This window comes from Pangasianodon hypophthalmus, chromosome 8 (assembly GCF_027358585.1).
Source record: "Pangasianodon hypophthalmus isolate fPanHyp1 chromosome 8, fPanHyp1.pri, whole genome shotgun sequence".
Lineage (NCBI taxonomy): Eukaryota > Metazoa > Chordata > Actinopteri > Siluriformes > Pangasiidae > Pangasianodon > Pangasianodon hypophthalmus.
Genome location: NC_069717.1, coordinates 1,280,387 through 1,301,052, shown reverse-complemented (window position 1 = coordinate 1,301,052; position 20,666 = coordinate 1,280,387). Strand labels below are relative to the sequence as shown.

General features: G+C 39.6%; 1 protein-coding gene across 1 annotated transcript; it reads right to left on the bottom strand.

The window, feature by feature from the left end:
* Nucleotides 1-785: 785 nt before the first annotated feature.
* On the bottom strand, nucleotides 786-20,453 carry lhx4 (LIM homeobox 4). Its single transcript, XM_034306820.2, has 6 exons — nucleotides 20,259-20,453; nucleotides 14,513-14,684; nucleotides 10,069-10,271; nucleotides 8,755-8,909; nucleotides 7,956-8,127; nucleotides 786-3,636 (listed from the first exon to the last, which is right to left on the bottom strand). The coding sequence occupies exons 1-6, from the start codon at nucleotides 20,332-20,334 to the stop codon at nucleotides 3,317-3,319; spliced, it is 1,098 nt and encodes a 365-aa protein (XP_034162711.1). The 5' UTR covers nucleotides 20,335-20,453; the 3' UTR covers nucleotides 786-3,316.
* Nucleotides 20,454-20,666: the final 213 nt, after the last annotated feature.

The window sequence follows — 20,666 nt, the reverse complement described above, 5'->3', positions numbered from 1 at the left end:
TTGATTTAGCTTAGTGTTGGTTTAGGGTTAGTGTTGGTTTAGGGTTAGTGTTGGTGTACGGTTAGTGTTTGTGGAGATGTAGGGTTGGTTTAGGGTTAGTGTTGGTTTAGAGTTAGTGTTGGTTTAAGGTTAGTGTTGGTTTAAGGTTAGTGTTAGTTTAGGGTTAGTGTTGGTTTAGGGTTAGTGTTAGAGTAGGGTTAGTGTTAGTTTAGGTTTCGTGTTAGTTTAGGGTTAGTGTTGGTTTAAGGTTAGTGTTGGTTTAGGGTTAGTGTTGGTTTAAGGTTAGTGTTGGTTTAAGGTTAGTGTTAGTTTAGGGTTAGTGTTGGTTTAGGGTTAGTGTTTGTGGAGATGTAGGGTTGGTTTAGGGTTAGTGTTTGTGGAGATGTAGGGTTGGTTTAGGGTTAGTGTTGGTTTAGGGTTAGTGTTGGTTTAAGGTTAGTGTTAGTTTAGGGTTAGTGTTGGTTTAGGGTTAGTGTTAGAGTAGGGTTAGTGTTAGTTTAGGGTTAGTGTTAGTTTAGGGTTAGTGTTGGTTTAGGGTTAGTGTTAGAGTAGGGTTAGTGTTAGTTTAGGGTTAGGGTTGATTTAGCTTAGTGTTAGTTTAGGGTTAGTGTTGGTTTAGGGTTAGTGTTAGTTTAGGGTTAGTGTTGGTTTAGGGTTAGTGTTTGTGGAGATGTAGGGTTGGTTTAGGGTTAGTGTTTGTGGAGATGTAGGGTTGGTTTAGAGTTTGGGTTTGATAGTTGATGGCTTTAAACTCAAGTGATGACACGATCAGTTGCTCCAAATGATTCAGCTTTATTTTTGCGTATAGATTTGACTGCACAGATCAGACCGTTGCACAGAAGGCGTGAAGTTTTCAAACACACATGACAGTAAATAGTGCTCTGAAAAAAAAACAAGACGCTCAACACTTTTCTCAAACTGTACAAAATTTACAACACGTGATAAGAGGCGGCAAAGCAAATCATTTCAATTCGGTTCGTTTCTTTCGGGATCAGTTTGCTAGCTGAATTAATTCATATTAATAAAATTTTATCCAAAAATATAGTCAAATGTTCACAAATAAATAAGGATTTTCTTGTGGATTTTTTATATTAATGTCTGAATGTGCCTAATTATTTCTCTCGAGCTGAATATCATGTTTAAAATGACTTTTAATTTTTCCAATTTTCCACTAGTCACATGACACAATTATTTCATGCCACTGCATCTGGATAATGGATTTACTACTCCAAGTGAAATATTTCTGTCGATTTATTCATAATTACTTTACAAATAAATAAATACAACACTGTTGAATGGGTTTGATCATGAAAATATCTCCCTCCTTACATTACAAACACAGCGCCATCAGCGGTCACGTTTTAAATGGGGCGTGATCACTACATCAGAGTGCACTATCATGAGCTGGTTGTGTTTCATGGGCCGTCAAACTCTAATACAATTTTGAAAAAAATGATATTTCTCCACGAGTCCATCATCCTTCACTAATATAAGTCCACAGGCAGTGTGTTACTATTGACCCAAGCAGCAGGGACGACAACCGTGACCCTGAAATTAATTTTCCTGTAACAGTGCAATCTGTTTTCTGGTTGTTCTGAAAACGTTCTCCGTACAACATTACTGCAACGTTTTTACTCGTAGTAAAGTTAACACAAAGTTTCCGATAATCTTACGTTTTTGTTTAACTGACAACGTTGCACAGACGAACCGTCATCACATCATGTTCTCAGAACACTGTCACACCACAGCGCTGCTGAATCCTGCATTCTGATTGGTCAGAAGGTGTTGATTAGTTTTCTCTTAGTAGCGCAGGTTTATATTAATGCGCTCGTTCTGATACGTTATCGTTTCCATAGTAACAGCTCATTCAGGGGGCGTGTACAGCAGACACTCCACATAAACAGATTTAAAAACGTGTGTAATCGTTGATATGGTGGAGTTTTCTGTAATGAGAAATGCGTTTATGTAACAGTTATGGAAGGAGTCTCCAGTGTCAGCGCTTTGTAACAGTCAGAGGTGAAGCTGTAAGAGGAGTTTACGCTTCTTTGCTTTTTCTCGGTAACATGACAAGCTGCGATTTTTTTTATTAATGTGAGCTATAGCTTAGTTTAGTTTAGCTTAGTTTAGAATGTGAGCTATAGCTGCTATAAGGTAAGTGATAATGTAAGGGATATTAGGCAACAGTAAATGTAACTATAAATGGATAAAAATAGTTAAAAATGCGCTGCAGTTCTTGGTAGTGCACTCACACTGTGAAGTCTGAATCTTGTGCCACTGCTGTTGCTCCACTGGAAGAAAAACAATCAAACTATAGAATGTGTTGTGCAGTAATTCCTCTCCCATTGGCGCGGGGGGCGGAGCTTTAAGTCTGTGGCCAATCAGAAGGCTTTATCGTCACTGTGGCGTTTTTCATTATTAAAGAACATGCATTGTCCAGTGCTACCGGTTAGCTTGTAGCTTCAGTGCTAACAGCATTCATGCCATATGGGTGAATGTTCCGATACTGTTTTTAACATGCCCTTGTGCACTTCCCCTAAAGAGTGTGCCCTTGTGCACTTCCCCTAAAGAGTGTGCCCTTGTGCACTTCCCCTAAAGAGTGTGCCCTTGTGCACTTCCCCTAAAGAGTGTGCTCTGAGTGGATTTAATGTTTACCAGGAACACACACACAAACATTAAGCATTAAGAAGATTTCTTTACATCCTGTACGTTGGCTTGTCAACTCGTTAGCATGTCGCTTAGCTAGTGTGCTAAATCGCTAGTAAAATATCGCATTCCTTCAGGTGTCATCAGACTGCAGCAAAGCCTTCTGGGTAAGTTGTGCTCCTGAAGTCTACAGTCAGTGATGTTGACTTGATTCCTCGTCTAACAACACACTTCAGCAAGAGTGCATTAAAAACAGTACTGGAAAAAGGACAGGACCGAGTGTGTGACTCTCGTCCCTGTAATGTGATAATGTGTGTATGTTTTTACGCTGTTCGCAAATATATGACACACACACACACACACACACACACACACACTCTCTCTCTGTCTCTCTCGCTGTCTTTTACAGAATCAAAAACATGTAGATGGACTGATTAATCCGACACAGAAGGAGAAAAACGTTGATAAACATTTTCAGGACGTATTAAAACCAAAATAGTGTCCTTTCAGGAAAGTGTGCACTTCTTAGTGTCCAGTGTTTCTTTTTTTTTTTTTACGTCTTGACTTCATGACCTTTGACCTTAGAACTGCGCTAGACTAAAATCACAACGTCTGAAAAAAAGACTCCAGAAGCTCCTTTGTTCCTCATGTCTTTTCCATATGACCTTTGACCTCAGAACTGGGTGTGGTCCATCTCATCCAGCCAGGAGGCGGGGCTTGTGGGGAAGTCTGGGTATCCGGTGCTGCTGCCTGTGGAGAGGTCAGAGGTCACGGCTCTGAGCGGCTGACCTGCCGCTCCTGCCAGCCCCTCCATGCTGAAGGCGACGCCTCCGAGTAGGTGGGCGTGTCCAGGCAGCGAGCTGATGGACGAGGGCGAATAAGGACTCGCCGCCTCTAACGAAAAACCGCTGTTCATCATGTTGCTGCCGGAAACGTCCCCGACGCTCTCGTACAGGCCGTTAGCGTGACCCAGTTCCGACAAGATCTGATCGTCTGCGGGAGACAGGAAATGACATAGGAAATGACATCAGCGACCATAATGCAAGAGCATACAGTGTAACATGAATTAGCAACATAAATACGTTGCAAAGCTTTATAACGACTAGCACTTGGTTTCAATCCAAGGATCAAAGGATCTAGAGACAGGAAATGACATCATCATTCATTATGCGTTTTATGACATCATCACGCAATGCAAATTAGCATCGTAAATATAACACAAAGGATCTGTTTCTCTGTTAGAGACAGGAAATGACATCAGCAGTCATAAGCAAGAACATTTTTTTAAACGTTACAAACAAATTTTTTTTGGATATATTTTATAAAAATAAGTTAATACAATTGACACTTTTGCACGATTTAATAGATTTTAAATAATAATATACATTCTGAATATTTTTTATTCCTTTTTATCCACATGGAGTTTTTTTTTTTACTGAAATGTTTTAGAAAATCTGATTGTAAACATTGCGAGTGTTTCTGATTTACTGTGTGTTTGAAACGGAGTGTGTTTAAACCCTGTTTCCTCTCAGACGCTTTCCGTCTAATCGACTTTGCGCTTTGCTTTCCTTTTTCACGTCTCGTAAACGCCGCCTTTGAAAAGGAGACGTGGACTTTTACGGGTTTTCCGAAACCGACTCGCAAAGCTCAAGATCAAGTAGTCGTTAAAAAAATCCAAATGGTGGATTAAAAAGAAAAAAGTCGTCTGTATGAAAGTGTCTGAATCCATGATGTGAGAATTCAGATGTTTTGGTAAAATTGTAATTATTTATACTAATTAATCTGATTTAATTAAATTAATCTGAATTAAATACTGAACTGTTTAAAACACACACTACTGGATCCTCATATAGTTCAACAGTGTGTGTTCTTACAGGTGTGTGTGTTCTTACAGGTGTGTGTGTTCTTTGAGGAGTGTGTGTTCATGCAGGAGTGTGTGTTCATATAGCGGTGTGTGTTCTTAGGGGAGAGTGTGTTCATACAGGTGTGTGTTCATAAAGGAGTGTGTGTTCATACAGGAGTGTGTGTTCTTAGAGGAGTGTGTGTTCATACAGGAGTGTGTATTCATACAGGTGTGTGTTTGTACAGGAGTGTGTGTTCATACAGGTGTGTGTTCATAAAGGAGTGTGTGTTCATACAGGAGTGTGTGTTCTTAGAGGAGTGTGTGTTCATACAGGAGTGTGTATTCATACAGGTGTGTGTTTGTACAGGAGTGTGTGTTCTTAGAGGAGTGTGTGTTCATACAGGAGTGTGTGTTCATGCAGGAGTGTGTGTTCATACAGGTGTGTGTTCATAAAGGAGTGTGTGTTCATACAGGAGACTGTTTGTACAGGAGTGTGTGTTCTTAGAGGAGTGTGTGTTCATACATGTGTGTGTGTGTTCATACAGGAGTGTGTGTTCTTTGAGGAGTGTGTGTTCATGCAGGAGTGTGTGTTCATACAAAGCACTGAGTGTGTGTTCATATAGCGGTGTGTGTTCTTACAGGTGTGTGTTCATAAAAGAGTGTGTGTTCATACAGGTGTGTGTTCATAAAGGAGTGTGTGTTCATACAGGAGACTGTTTGTACAGGAGTGTGTGTTCATACAGGTGTGTGTTCATACAGGTGTGTGTGTTCATACAAAGCACTGAGTGTGTGTTCATACAGGAGTGTGTGTTCGTACAGAAGTGTGTGTTCGTACAGGAGTGTGTGTTCTTAGAGGAGTGTGTCTTCATGCAGGAGTGTGTGTTCATACAAAGCCCTGAGTGTGTGTTCATACAGGTGTGTTTTCATGCAGGAGTGTGTGTTCACAGAGGAGTGTGTGTTCATGCAGGAGTGTGTGTTCATGCAGGAGTGTGTGTTCATGCAGGATTGTGTGTTCTTAGAGGAGTGTGTTTTCATACAGGTGTGTGTTCATACAGGAGTGTGTGTTCTTTGAGGAGTGTATGTTCATGCAGGAGTGTGTGTTCTTAGAGGAGTGTGTGTTCATGCAGGAGTGTGTGTTCATGCAGGAGTGTGTGTTCTTAGAGGAGTATGTGTTCATGCAGGAGTGTGTGTTCATACAGGTGTGTGTTCATACAGGTGTGTGTGTTCTTAGAGGAGTGTGTGTTCATACAGGAGTGTGTGTTCATACAGGTGTGTGTTCATACAGGAGTGTGTGTTCTTAGAGGTGTGTGTACTCATACAGGTGTGTGTTCATACAGGTGTGTGTTCATACAGGTGTGTGTTCATACAGAAGTGTGTGTTCATACAGCATTTAGAGATTATTATCCTTTTAGTTCATTTGTTTTTGTAAATCTTAGGAAACCACATCACATTTTACACTTCAGGACTTGAGGTTAAAAGTAAAGATAGAGTCCTGTTACAAAGCGCTGAAACTGGAGACTCCTTCCACAAATGTCAAATAAACATCTTCGTACAGAAAACTTCACCATGTCATTAGACAGGATTTGTAAGTAATTTCTATGGAATGGTTGGAAACCTCGTATGGATGCTACCTCCTGAGCGAGCTGCTCCACGGCTAGCTATGGAAAAATCTGTTCATGTCCCTACTGATAACAAAGTTACCCCTACAAGTGCGTAATCATCCCATTCTCTCCAAACAGTCTGGAAGAAAACCTCTCGTATCTTGGGGTTTAACCCTTTCTTAAGCCCTTCGTCAGCCATGTGGGCCAATCCAAGGTTGTTAATAGGTGGATCTTCTGTGTTATGGAAGGAGTGGGCAGATAAAATTATTAACACTATAGAAGACCTATATGAGGATGATGCGTTAATATCTTTTGATAGACTTAAACAAAAATTCGGCTTGACTAACAAGCAGTTTTGGAGGTATCTAAAGAGGCTTTGGCTCTTTCTCACATGCTCCTCAGGGCAAAAATTAACTTAAGACAATGTTGAGTATTATGGACACTGGTCATGAGGCATCTAAATCTTATTCCTTGATCATTAGACAAACAGACCACAATACTAGTTCTGCTGTAAAATTAATATGGGAAAAAGATTTGGCGTGTACGCTTGAGGATGAAGAATGGGCGAAGATTACTGGAAACTTCAAAACGATGTCTAAAGATATTAGAACGCGTCTTATACAATTTGAAATTTTGCCCAGATTCTACTGAGCGAGTTTCAGGGACAGTCCAGATGGCTGGCGATGCCAGAGGGAGGAGGAACCTGTTTCATGATCTACGGCAATGTTCAGCAGTTCAGTGTTTTCAGAAAGAGGTGCATGGTGTGTGTGTGTGTGTGTGTGTGTGTGTCACAGTTATCACAGACTCAGGTCAATTTCTGTCCCAGTGTATAAATTCTTAGTGATCCCCAGCCTATAAGTCATATTAGGAAAGCTGAATCACAGTGGATCCGGAGGCTGGTCATCGTTGTGAGGCTGGAAATCTCCTGCAAAGCCTTCGACTTATGAGTGACTCTCAGGTTTCGGGCGTGTGGCAGCCTACGAGAGACTCTCCTTTAGTTTGCAGGGGAGGAAAGAGATCTACTACACTAAGTGGAGGAAACTTCTCGATCTTTACGGTTTGTAATCTGTTGAAATTATGTGGCGAGGCAGGAAATTGATTGCACTGATGGTCACAGAGAGGGATGTAGAGGGAATTTATATCTATGATATAAAAATATATACATATGCACACACATATGCACACATTCCCTCTATGTGCATATGTATACATTATTATTATTTTTATAAATTCATTTAATTTTGTTTTGTGCGTGTCTTTGTTTATGTTTTTTAAAAGATTGAGCATATGTGTGTTTTACATTGTTGCTTCTTTATAAGAATAAGAAAACCCAATAAAGTGTAAATCATAAAAAAAAGAAAACTTCACCATGTCAGAGATTTTTTTTAATCTGTTTATGTTGAGCGTTCGCCGTACACGTCCCTGTGAATGAGCTGTTACTATGGAAACGCTAAATTATTAGAACGAGTGCATTAATTATAACTAAACCTGTGATTTGCAGCTGCTCTACTGTCAGAGCTGCTGTGGAAGGAGTCTCCAGTGTCAGCGCTTTTTTTAACAGTCAGAGGTAAAGCTTAAAATTCATAACATATTTAACGTATTTAGGTAAAAATTCATAACATTTTTTCTTTATTTGTGGCAACTGCAGTATGTCAAAATATTCAAAAATTCTGACATACAAGTAAATGTTTGGAGATTATCGTGCAGTAAGAACTGTCAGAAATGTGAAATAATAATCCTGAAGTTTTACACACTGCTGCTACGTGGCAGAAAATGGTTTCCAAAGAAAACTGTTACAATAAAACATTAAAAATTCACTTTCACTCCACGATAAATGTGTAAAAGTGAGCGCATCTCAGCTGCTGTACCTCTGAAGCTGAGCTCGCTGTCACTGATCCCTCCATCCTCGGCCGAGCTCTCCTTCTCCACCTTCGCCGCTCCTCTGCTGCGCTTAACACTTTTATAAAACTGACCCCAGCGATGGCGTCCAGCGTCCTTCTTCAAACGCTTCTCCTTCGCTCGTCTGTTCTGGAACCACACCTGAGAGAGAGGGACAGGGTGAGAGAGAGAGAGAGAGAGAGAGACAGAGTGAGAGAGAGAGAGAGAGAGAGAGAGAGAGTGAGAGACAGAGAGAGAGAGAGAGAGAGAGAGAGTGAGTGAGAGACAGAGAGAGAGAGAGAGAGAGAGAGAGAGAGAGTGAGAGAGAGAGAGATTCTTTGTCATGGAAAGGTAAGTGGTGTAGGCCGAGTGATATATAAATAAACAGGGCAGGTGTATGTGTGAGAGAAAGAGAGAAAAGAAAAATATCTAAGAACAAAATAAAAAAGAAACATATAAAGAGAGTGAAAAAGAGCAAAATAAGGAAAAAATAATTTGAAAGATTGAAAAGAAAAAATAATGAACTGATAAAAACAGTAAGAACAAGCAAAGTAAAAACTGAGAATTAAAATCAAGAATAAGAAAGATAATTAGAAAAAAGACAAAAAGAAAAGAAAGAAATAATGAAAGAGGGAGGGAGAAAAGAAAAAAAGAAAAGAAATTAAGAGAAAAAGGAAAAAGCAAAGAATTGATAGAGGTAGTGAAAATAAGCAAAGTAAAATTAAAATATGGAAAAGGAGGGAAGGATGGAAGGAAGGATGGAAGGAAGGATGGAAGGAAGGATGGTACCTGTACTACGCGCATGTCGAGTCCTGTCTCGGAGGAGAGCTGCTCTCGGACGTGCCGTGCGGGTTTAGGAGAGTTTTTATACGCACTTTTCAGCGTCTCCAGCTGTTTGGCCGTGATGGTGGTGCGAGGACGCTTTGCTCCTGACTCTGAGTCATCTACATCACACACACACACACACACACTCTTTACTGACCAAGAAGATGTTTTTGGGTCTGCTAAAGTGACAGGGCTTCAAATTACTGTCAACAACATCCAGCAATAACTGAGTCACTGAATCAACTCGATAGTTTTTATTAGTTTAGATTTATAAGCCCATGTTAAATACATTACAAAGTGCTTTGAAAAGAAAATAGAAATCATAATTTCATTTAAAATAAATAATTTTTCCAGCACAACTGCAAAAATAACTCAAAACCCAAAAATTCTACTTTTGAACACAATCCTGAGAATCGGATTCAAAATGAGAATCAAAATTAAAATCTGAATCAAAATCAAAATCAAACCTAAACTTCAGGAAGAGAATCAGAATCTGATTAATTATTCTTCTGATTCTTTTTCTAATTCTGATCTTATCTACTAATACTCAGCGAGTCCAACACAGAAAGAAGGAAAGAAATTAATGGAAGGAAGAAGGAAATTAATGATGCATTTTTTTCTTCGTTGTTTATGTGAAATATTTCTCTGTTATATTTTGATTCTGTCTTTCTGTCTTCGAACCTCAGCGCTGCTTTAACTGAAGCCTCAACCTCCATGTGATTCCTCAGATTTAAATAAATGAAATGTGTGGTGTCAAGCGTGTGTGTGTGTGTGTGTGTGTGTGTGTGTGTGTGTGAGTGTGTGTGTTCCCTCTGAGAGCTCAGGGAGATGTAAATCTCCTCACAGTGGCAGGCTGCTGGAGGTTATTGAGGCACTGCCATAAAACCCCATCGCTTCACTTAACATAATCAATCAGCGCTCTGCGGAAATCTCCATAAACACACACACACACACACACACACACAGCGGATGTCTGGACACTCTGAATGCTTTGATACACATGCCGTGATTTCACTTCTACTGTATACACAACACCAATATTGCTGATGTGGAGAGGAAGCTCCGCCCTCCTGATGTCATCGATAACGTTTCACTGGCTAACATCACTCACGTGACCGTGTCAAGGTCCCAAAATGTCACATTCAATTCACTGTCCTCTTTAAATTTTTACCTTTACTTTGTTTACTATTTTCTAAAGCTGAGTTCTCAGCTCTTATGTGGACTTTTATTGCCTGCATTCGATGTTTTTATTGTTATTATACGTTGTTCTGTCCTCACCGTTCTGTTTTGCGGTTTCGTAGTCGACCTTGCAGACGAGTCGGCCGTCCTCCATCAGGTAAAACTCGTCTCCGGTGGCCAGCTGTCTGCTGCACATCACACACGAGAAACAGTGCAGGTGATAAACGAAGTCCTGCGCTTTGCGCACCACCTGAGAAGGAGGGATGCCCTGCTGACACGATGCGCACTTGGTCCCAAAACGCCTGCGGAGATACACACAAACACAGCCGGGACCTGTGAGTGCACCTGGGTGTGACATTAGCATGAAACTGGGACACAGTCAGAAAGAAGTTTCTTTACGCTAGGCTCAATTTACTGCTGGTTGTTAAATTAGCACCTATTCATTTAATTAGCATTACTAATTGCCCTTTAGGGAGCACAGTGTGTAATTTCATACTGAAACACTAACATGGATTCCCCGTGCCCTAGGCTGCACACTGCCTCTCTATGATACACACCTCACGTAAGGGAGAAATGTGGAGGAGAGGGGAGGGGCAAATTTAACATTAAACCCCCCTTTTACCCTCTGGGTGAGTTAACAACGTTATCTTCCACTCAGAGTCTCACTGAGACATTTAAGTCTCAAACATGATTCAGTAAACGGATAAAAGACAAACTTAATTTATTCCTTAGTGCCGTGGAGAGAAGAACAAGAGAAAGGAAAGGACGCTAAGAAAACTGAAATAAGAGAAGAAGAAAAGAGAAAACAAGGAGAAGTGATTATGACGGCACCCTACTCCTGGCCAAGGCCACACACTCCGCAGTGAAAAACCTAAAAACACAGCTGCAGGTTTCCAGTGAACTTTATTACTGTGTTTTGAAGCTGACGTGTGGTGGTACATGACCACACTGTGATTAAAGGAGCTGAGTAGATGCTGTTTAAACTGAACACAGCTGATTGATGTTAATATAGCAACAATGCAATTTGTACTGAAACCTACAAACCCGACCAACAAACCCGACCAACAAACACGACCAACAAACACGACCCTACAAACCCGACCGACAAACACGACCAACAAACCCGACCCTACAAACACGACCAACAAACCTGACCCTACAAACCCGACCAACAAACACGACCCTACAAACCCGACCAACAAACACGACCCTACAAACACGACCAACAAACCTGACCCTACAAACACGACCAACAAACCTGACCCTACAAACCCGACCAACAAACACGACCAACAAACACGACCAACAAACACGACCCTACAAACACAACCCTACAAACACGACCAACAAACCTGACCCTACAAACCCGACCAACAAACACAAACCTACAAACCCGACCAACAAACCCGACCAACAAACACGACCCTACAAACACAACCCTACAAACACGACCAACAAACCCGACCAACAAACACGACCCTACAAACACAACCCTACAAACACGACCAACAAACCCGACCAACAAACACGACCAACAAACACGACCCTACAAACACGACCAACAAACCCGACCAACAAACACGACCCTACAAACACAACCCTACAAACACAACCCTACAAACATGACCCTACAAACCCGACCAACAAACACGACCCTACAATCCCGACCAACAAACCCGACCCTACAAACACGACCAACAAACCCGACCCTACAAACTCGACCCTACAAACTCAACCAACAAACACGACCCTACAAACTCAACCAACAAACATGACCCTACAAACACGACCCTACAAACTTGACCCTGCAAACTCGACCAACAAACCCGACCCTACAAACCCGACCAACAAACCCGACCAACAAACCCGACCCTACAAACACAACCCTACAAACCCGACCAACAAACCCGACCCTACAAACCCGACCAACAAACCTGACCCTACAAACACAACCCTACAAACTCGACCCTACAAACTCAACCAACAAACACGACCCTACAAACACGACCCTACAAACACGACCAACAAACACAACCCTACAAACACGACCCTACAAACACGACCCTACAAACCCGACCCTACAAACTCGACCAACAAACCTGACCAACAAACACGACCCTGCAAACCCGACAAGTCCAGTAGCATTTTTAATAGCATTTTAAAAAGTAGCAGTCTTTTAGTTGGCCCCAGTAATGACCATTTAGAAGACGCTTTTATCCAAAGTGACGTACTCTTGAGCCAGGACACAATCCAACAGCAGAGGTGAGAATCCAAGGGTTAATCAGGCTGAAGAACAGTTTCTACCTGCAGGCCATCAGGATCCTGAATAAACTATAATCCAGTCGTTACTCCTTCCTCCATTCTGTCACTCATGCCTCCGCTCCCTCCCACATGTTCACCTCACTGACAGCTCAAGGACACTCATGGACAACCTCTTCACATGTTTCTGTCACTTTTGGGCATGTTGCAATATTTCTAAGGGCACTTTACCACCTTTCTGCTGCTAAAGGCTCAATCCTGTCTCTGTGAAATATATTGATATATTGTACTTATTTATTACACACTACATAAACTACTACATCTAATTTCACTGTAATTTTTTTTTTACATTTTTAAATACTACTTTGCACTGTTTCTTCATTTGTTCATTTTATTCTCTTCTCTGTCTACAGTGGACTGCTCAGACACTACACCTGCACACAGCTACTATTTACTTTTGCACTATTTTACATATATAAGGATCTGCACTTTACTTAAATACTATCTAGGCATACATACATACATACATACATACTAATATATTCTACATATTTTGTATATATATATATATATATTTATATCCGTGGTCCACCCAAGCTCTGTCCACCATACAGATCCCTCAGAACTCCATGAAGATCTGTCCACCCTATAGATCCCTCAGGACTCCATAAAGATCTGTCCACCATACAGATCCCTCAGAACTCCATGAAGATCTGTCCACCCTATAGATCCCTCAGGACTCCATAAAGATCTGTCCACCATACAGATCCCTCAGAACTCCATGAAGATCTGTCCACCCTATAGATCCCTCAGGACTCCATAAAGATCTGTCCACCATACAGATCCCTCAGAACTCCATAAAGATCTGTCCACCCTATAGATCCCTCAGGACTCCATAAAGATCTGTCCACCATACAGATCTCTCAGGACTCCATGAAGATCTGCCCACCATACAGATCTCTCAGAACTCCATAAAGATCTGTCCACCATACAGATCCCTCAGAACTCCATAAAGATCTGTCCACCATACAGATCTCTCAGGACTCCATGAAGATCTGTCCACCATACAGATCTCTCAGAACTTCATAAAGATCTGTCCACCATACAGACCCCTCAGGACTCCATAAAGACTCTCCAGTCACTCTGAACTCCACTGAAACTCCGCACACTGCACTTTGCACTTTGTATTGTTACTACGCCTGACATACTCGCATATTTTGTACATATTCTTGCACATTCCTGTACATATAGTTCTTAATTCTAGTATCTTATTATTTTTTTTCTATTATTATTTCGTATTCATTTCTGATTTTTAATTTAGTAATTAAACACACAGTCTAAGGAGGACTAAACCAGGTTTTCATTTCACTGCGAGTTATATTCTGTATCTAATTGTGTATAAGACAAATAAAATCTTAAATATCTTCTGATGTGTATTTGTTGTATTGCACAGCTGTAGCGAACCTGAGCCTCGATCACAACAAGCATTTCAATGGACAATTACTGACATTTTGTGCACATGACAAAAACTTGAGACTTGTTAGGAACTGATCCTTGACAGATCTTGTCCTTGTGTCAGTCCTTGATCTGGTCACTAAGTTAAATCTGGTCTCGGTCTCTGTGTCGTCTTTTCCTCCTCTCTTTTTTTTGTTCCAGGACGCACTCAGGAACTCAGGCGTCTAAATAAAGTTGAATTCAATTCAATTTCATTTGTATAGTGCTTTTAACAATGGACATTGTCACAGAAAGAAATAATTTCAAATTAAGTTAAACCAAAATAGATTGTAAATATGTCAATTTATCCCTAATGAGCGAGTCAGAGGTGACGGTGGTGAAGAAAAACTCCCTGAGATGACATGAGGAAGAAACCTTGAGGGGAACCAGGCTCAAAAGGGAACCCATCCTCATCTCGGTGCAACGGATAGTGCGATTATAAATAAATCCCTTCTATTATTGTGTACTATATGGACAAATAGTGCAGTTGTGCAACCAGTAAATTCATCACAGTTTTTGCAAGAAGTCCAGGTGGTTAAAATCTATCCACTGTCCACTGATGGAGTCCTGAGTGCGAAGCTGCTCGTGGAAACTGCAGCCCCAAAGCCACTCCAGCAATCGCAGACCCAAGCCAAGAAAGTGACGCTGCACATCCACCCTAATGCCTCTGACACCCGGTTATTACAGGAGAAGGAGAAGATCAGAGTCGGTGGCTAGTTACAGACGTGTTTGCACCTTTTACACACACACACATGGTAATAAAAAAGAAAAATGACTCGTATATACTGACGTGTAGAAGTGCTCTCTGCAGTAGACGTGTCCTCCTCGGCAGTAACACCTGTCACTCAGCAGCTCGTCACACTCCGCACACCTGAGACAGGTGGAGTGCCAGTGCAGATCCTGAACCTTACACACAAACTTATCCAGGATACGCTGGTTACATCCCGCACACTCCGGGACCTCTGTGTAAACACACACACACACACACACACACACACACAAACAAACACACACACAGAGTCATTAATAATATTCATGATATATGAATTCATGACTTCATAATGTTATAATAATTTTAAAAAATATTATTATGAATAAAATAACTATAACTGAGATTCTACATGTGATTTTTTTTTCTTTATTTTAGGTCCTTTATCTTTTTTTATAAATTAGAAACAATGCCAAGGATAATTATGGTGATAAATTCATGATTAAAAAATCTTGTAAATAATATCCCATATAGTATTTTATTGAAAATCGTAGGCTATATATCATCAGAAACATAATAAACATGCTATTAAACAAGATCATCATCATCATCATCATCATCAACATCAACAAGACGAATGTCAAAGATGTGATAAGTGTGTGTGTGTGTGTGTGTGTGTGTGTGTGTGTGTACAGTAGTAAATGTGAAGCAGTGTGTCTGGAGATCCAGGTAAAACGGAGCTCAGGTGCTGAAAGGCCGCCATTCATACAGAAAATAATCAATAATACAGAAGAAAGAGCTGAGCGACGCGCATGCGCACACGGACACTCATAAAAGAATGATTTAATATATAATAAGAGCAGGGAAGAGCGGAGTAACACCGACACCGACACTGATCAATACCTCAGAGAGGGTTCAGACCACAATCAACCTACACAACCTTACATCAAAAAAAATTTTTAATTTTTATTTTTTTTTTTTTAAAAATTGCCCTGGGTGAAAGGACTCGCTGTCACGTGACTCGTTTTTATATTATTTTGGTTTAATTGACGCCAAAGTTCATTATGTTTCTGTCTCCTCTCTCAGGCAGGGAGCATGAAGGATAAAGTGTGTTTTTAAAAAACTCCTAATCGCAAATTAGCAAACAGGTAAAGTGCAGACATGAGAGAGAAAATCAATCAATAATTCAGAATAAAGAGGCGCGTACACACACGCACACACACACACACGCACACACACACACACACGCACGCACACACACACACACTCACACACACACGCACACACACACACACACACACACGCACACACACACACACACACGCACACACACACACACACACACACACACACACGCACACACACACACGCACACACACACACACACGCACACACACACACACGCACACACGCACACACACACACACACACAGACACACACACACACACGCACGCACACACACACACACACACACACACGCACACACACACGCGCGCGATCCTAATAAAACACTTTGCTTACACTAATCACAGTATTAATGATGCAGGAAATAATCAATAAACCAAAATCAATTGCGAAAGCACGCGCACATTCAAAACAGGATTATAACATTTTATAAAATACACAAAAATAAACAAAAATACACAAATACTCCTAAAAAATGTTAATAATTAATTCGCTAACAACTGAAGCGCATTATAATTATCCTAATAATATTAAACAGTTAGAGATCACTCATAAACACACATTTCTATTAAACATTCGACATTATTTTATATTATAAGATTATTATAGTCGTGTTTAATCTAAATATCATTATTTACTACCATGATGTTTATTATCCACCTTTACTCGTGCTTTCTCTTCGATCTGTCCATCTTCAGCATTTTTCTAAACCTACAGCTTCCTCTGCAGTAGAATTAACTCATTCATTAGATTTAATCTTTTAGTTTTATTTTTTTTTATCATATTACCTTATTAAAATGTTTTTTTATAATCTAGCACTATAGGGTTTAAGCTCAGACTAGAAGAGCTGTGTGTTTTATTTTCTTTATAAACTGAAAGATTGCAGTGAAATGAAATCTGCTGAAAATAAAAATAAAGCTGAGTTTATAAATCTAAACTTTTATAAATCTGATCTAAACTTCTGTCTCGTTTTACTCAGAACATCATTATTAGACTATTATTATAAAATTTACATAAAAATAACTCCTGTTAGCTGTGTACTAGATTTTCCTCCAACACATTTATATTTAGGAAGAATAATCTAGATTAGATTAGATTAGATTAGACTCATCAATTATTGTACATCTATGTGATGCTTGGATTTTATTCATATATATATTTTATATGACAGATGATGAATCTAAGTGATATATATATATATTTCTTGCACGTGGTGTTTCTCTTTATTTTATTTTATTTTTAATATGTTCTTCGTCCTGCTTCACTAAGGGAAGGGGTTTATAATTCTATAATAACAAAGCCCATATGAGAATTATATTAAAATATGAATAAAAATATTAAAATGATCAGTTAGAAGTAAAAATTGGGTTGCAGTGATCACAGAACATTTATTCATTACTGATTTAATCTGCTGTTATTCAAAGCGGCATTTTATCTTCATCATCATCATCATCACTATTATTACCATCACTTCTGGACTGAAAATCGTTTCTTTATGATAAATAAAACCTAAATACTCCGGTATATGATGTTAGTTTTGTGGTGGATTGTTTTAATCCCGTTAAAGACCGGAAATAAAATCCTGATTTAATAAATAATAAAGATAATAATAAAGAAATCAATAACACGGTAATAATAACAACCCGCTTTAGCCTCTACACAAACCCCCTGTGTGTGTGTGTGTGTGTGCGTGTGTGTGTGTATGTGTGTGTGCGTGTGTGCGTGTGTGTGTGTGTGAGATGAGGGCAGTGTCAAAATCTCAAAGTGCACTAAAATATAAATTAACACCAGTATAATAAAAATAAACAACTCTTTAGTCTGTTTGTATTTTGTGTGTGTGTGTGTGTGTGTGTGATTTTTGTGTGTGTGTGTGTGTGTGTGTTCCTTTTTCTAAAATTAGAGAAATATGTGTGAGAAATGCGCTTTATAAATAAGTTATCATTATTAACCCTTTATTTATCATTATAACTCTGATCAGGACGCCACGCCCCCTTTCAGATTTTCCTCTTTAAATTACTTTCTGTTTGAAAACGCTGATTGGTTGCCATAGTTACCAGGCAATTAAACACTCACAAAACATCACAAACCCTCAGAAATAAAGCACCAAGCTGCACTTTTGCTTCTCGGTGGCGTGTTTTACTCCTTTAAATAATGGCGCCTTTAAAAATATTTATATTAAATAATTCGATAATTAACAGCTATTTAATTAATTATTTAAAGCTTCAGCACTGTGCACGTGCACGTGCACCTTCCCAGGTAAAGCAGTAGCACCTGAGTGACGAGCAGAAGCACACTTCTTATTCATGAGAGTGTTAGTCAGATTTCAGTCTGATCTTTCAGTCTGATCTTTCAGTCTGCATCAGATTTCAGTCTGATCTTTCAGTCTGCATCAGATTTCAGTCTGATCTTTCAGTGCAACATCTCACTTTTTTGCTCATCATAGAGTATCATCACTGCGGTGTGTTTACACACACACACACACACACTCACACACACACACTCAGGGTCATGCACGAGGCAGCACACACTAACTACCCCACATTTAGGAGACCTATAGCGGGGTGAGAATAAAATGGATGTTATGATGTTATGAAGAGTTACTGATGATTAAAGCCGGAATTTATTTTATTTTTAAAGGGATGAAATATTTGAAAGCGACATTATAGTATAGATTTTACTAATAACCGCAGATAATTTACTCTTCATTCAAGCAGCAGAAAGAAACCATGCTGTGTAATTTAATTTATAAATAGATTTTAAATCTTAAAAAACTGATGATGATGGTGGTGATGATAGTGATAATGGTGGTGAGGATGATGATGATGATGATGATTATGGTGATGATCATGGTGAGGATGATGATGGTTGTAATTATGGTGATGATGGTGATGATGATGATGGTAATGATGATGATGATGATGATGATGATGGTGGTGATGGTGATGATGATGATGGTGGTGATGATGATGGTGGTGATGATGATGATGGTAATGATGATGATGATGATGGTGGTGATGATGATGGTTGTAATTATGGTGATGATGGTGATGATGATGGTGATGATGATGATGGGGGTGATGATGATTATGGTGGTGGTGGTGAGGATGATGATCATGATAGTGGTGATGATGATTATGGTTGTGATGAGGATGATGATGATGATGATGATGATGGTGGTGATGATGATGATGGTGATGATGGTGATGATGGTGATGGTGATGATGATTATGGTTGTGATGATGATGATGATGGTGGTGATGATGATGGTGGTGATGATGATGATGGTGATGATGATGATGGTTGTGAGGATGATGATGGTGTTGGTGTTGATGATGATGGTGGTGATGGTGATGATGGTGATGATCAAACAAATCTTTTAATTAAAGCCCGAACTGAAACTGAATTAAATCAGGGATTATTTGAGGATTATTTGACCCGGTTTACATGTGATGAATTCTTCCTCGGGATATAACAGGAACAATTCACTTCATCAGCCGCGTATTAAAGTCGCAGGTTTATTCATTATATTTTAGTCGAAAAATTAAAAGCAGAAAAGGAAAGAATAAAACACGGCGTGTGTGCTGAGATGTGTAAATGTGCAGCTCTGTAGATTTTCACCCACATTTATCTCCCTGACTTCTATCTGATTATGGAGAGCAGATGAAGTGAGCAGGCGAGCAGATGTGAAGATAAAGAGGCAATTTCTTTCTTTTCATTTCATTTAATAAGCGTTTGGATTTACGGAGCTCGAGCTCCAGACACGTCACTAAACTCAGCTCTAATCTCTCCGGATATTTAACAGGATTAAAATCACTTTAATGCGATCGGATTCGCAGGAATAAAACGCAAACACCAGCATGAGGAAAGAGAAAATATATAAATATACATATAAATATAAATATATATAAAACCCCTTTCACTAGTGATGCGGTTGCATTAGTTTGTCGTGGCCTGAGGATGAAGAACAAGGAAGTGTGATGGAATTTAAAATGCAAATCGTTTTTATAAGAACATATCGTGTAGGTCCTGAGATATAAAATCAGCTGTTAGGAATTTATTCATGTGGATTTTTTTTTTTTTTTTTTTTTTAAAGAATAAAGGATTATGGAGATGTGAACGCAGGCCAAAGTGATCCGCATACACACATCTGCACACATCTGCACACATCTGTAAGTGTGATAGGTGATCAGACTGAACCATCATCCAACTCTAATCCTATTTTGAAGTAAAATGAGACGCACTCGTGTTGCTGTGTTCATCCAGAAATTAAATATTTGCGAATAATGATTTAACGGGAATTTAAAAAAAAAAAAAAAAGTGCATCGAGATCTTATCACTGGATAAATTAGCCTATAAGAGACTATTACAATATCTTTTTTTTTTCAAATAGAAATTAAAGTGTGTTATTTATAAACAGAAATTTAAACTATGCATAATAAAATATGATAAAGATAAACAGAAAGCGATGCGGTATTTATGGAAAGTCGGATCTGATGCGTTTAAGCGTTTCAGCTCCCTTCAGATACTCCAGATTATTGCAGATTACAAAAAAAAATAATAATAATAATATTGCTGCATCATCATCATCATCATCATCATCATCATCATGAAAGTCAGAGAGAAGAGGATGAAGAGTCTTACGCTGCAGTGGGACGAGCATGTCGGGCTTCACGGCGCTCTCGCTGGGCAACACGGCGGCGCTTTGCATCATTTTCATCCGCTCTGATAAAAACACACACACACACACACACACACACGCTCACACACACGCTCACACACACTCACGCACACTCACGCACTGCCACACACACACACACACACATATTCACGCGCGTATCCGTGCTCCAAGCAAAAAAAAAAAAAAAAAAAAAAAGTCTAAAAAATAAAAATGAGAGGAGTGAGATGTTCAGGACGCGTCTGTTTTCTTTTCCTCCTCTCTCTCTCTCTCTCTCTCTCTCTCTCTGTCTTTATTTCTTTCTCTCTGCGCGCACGCAGACGCATACGCACACGCACGCGCGCGCGAGCGCACACATATACCTATATACACAC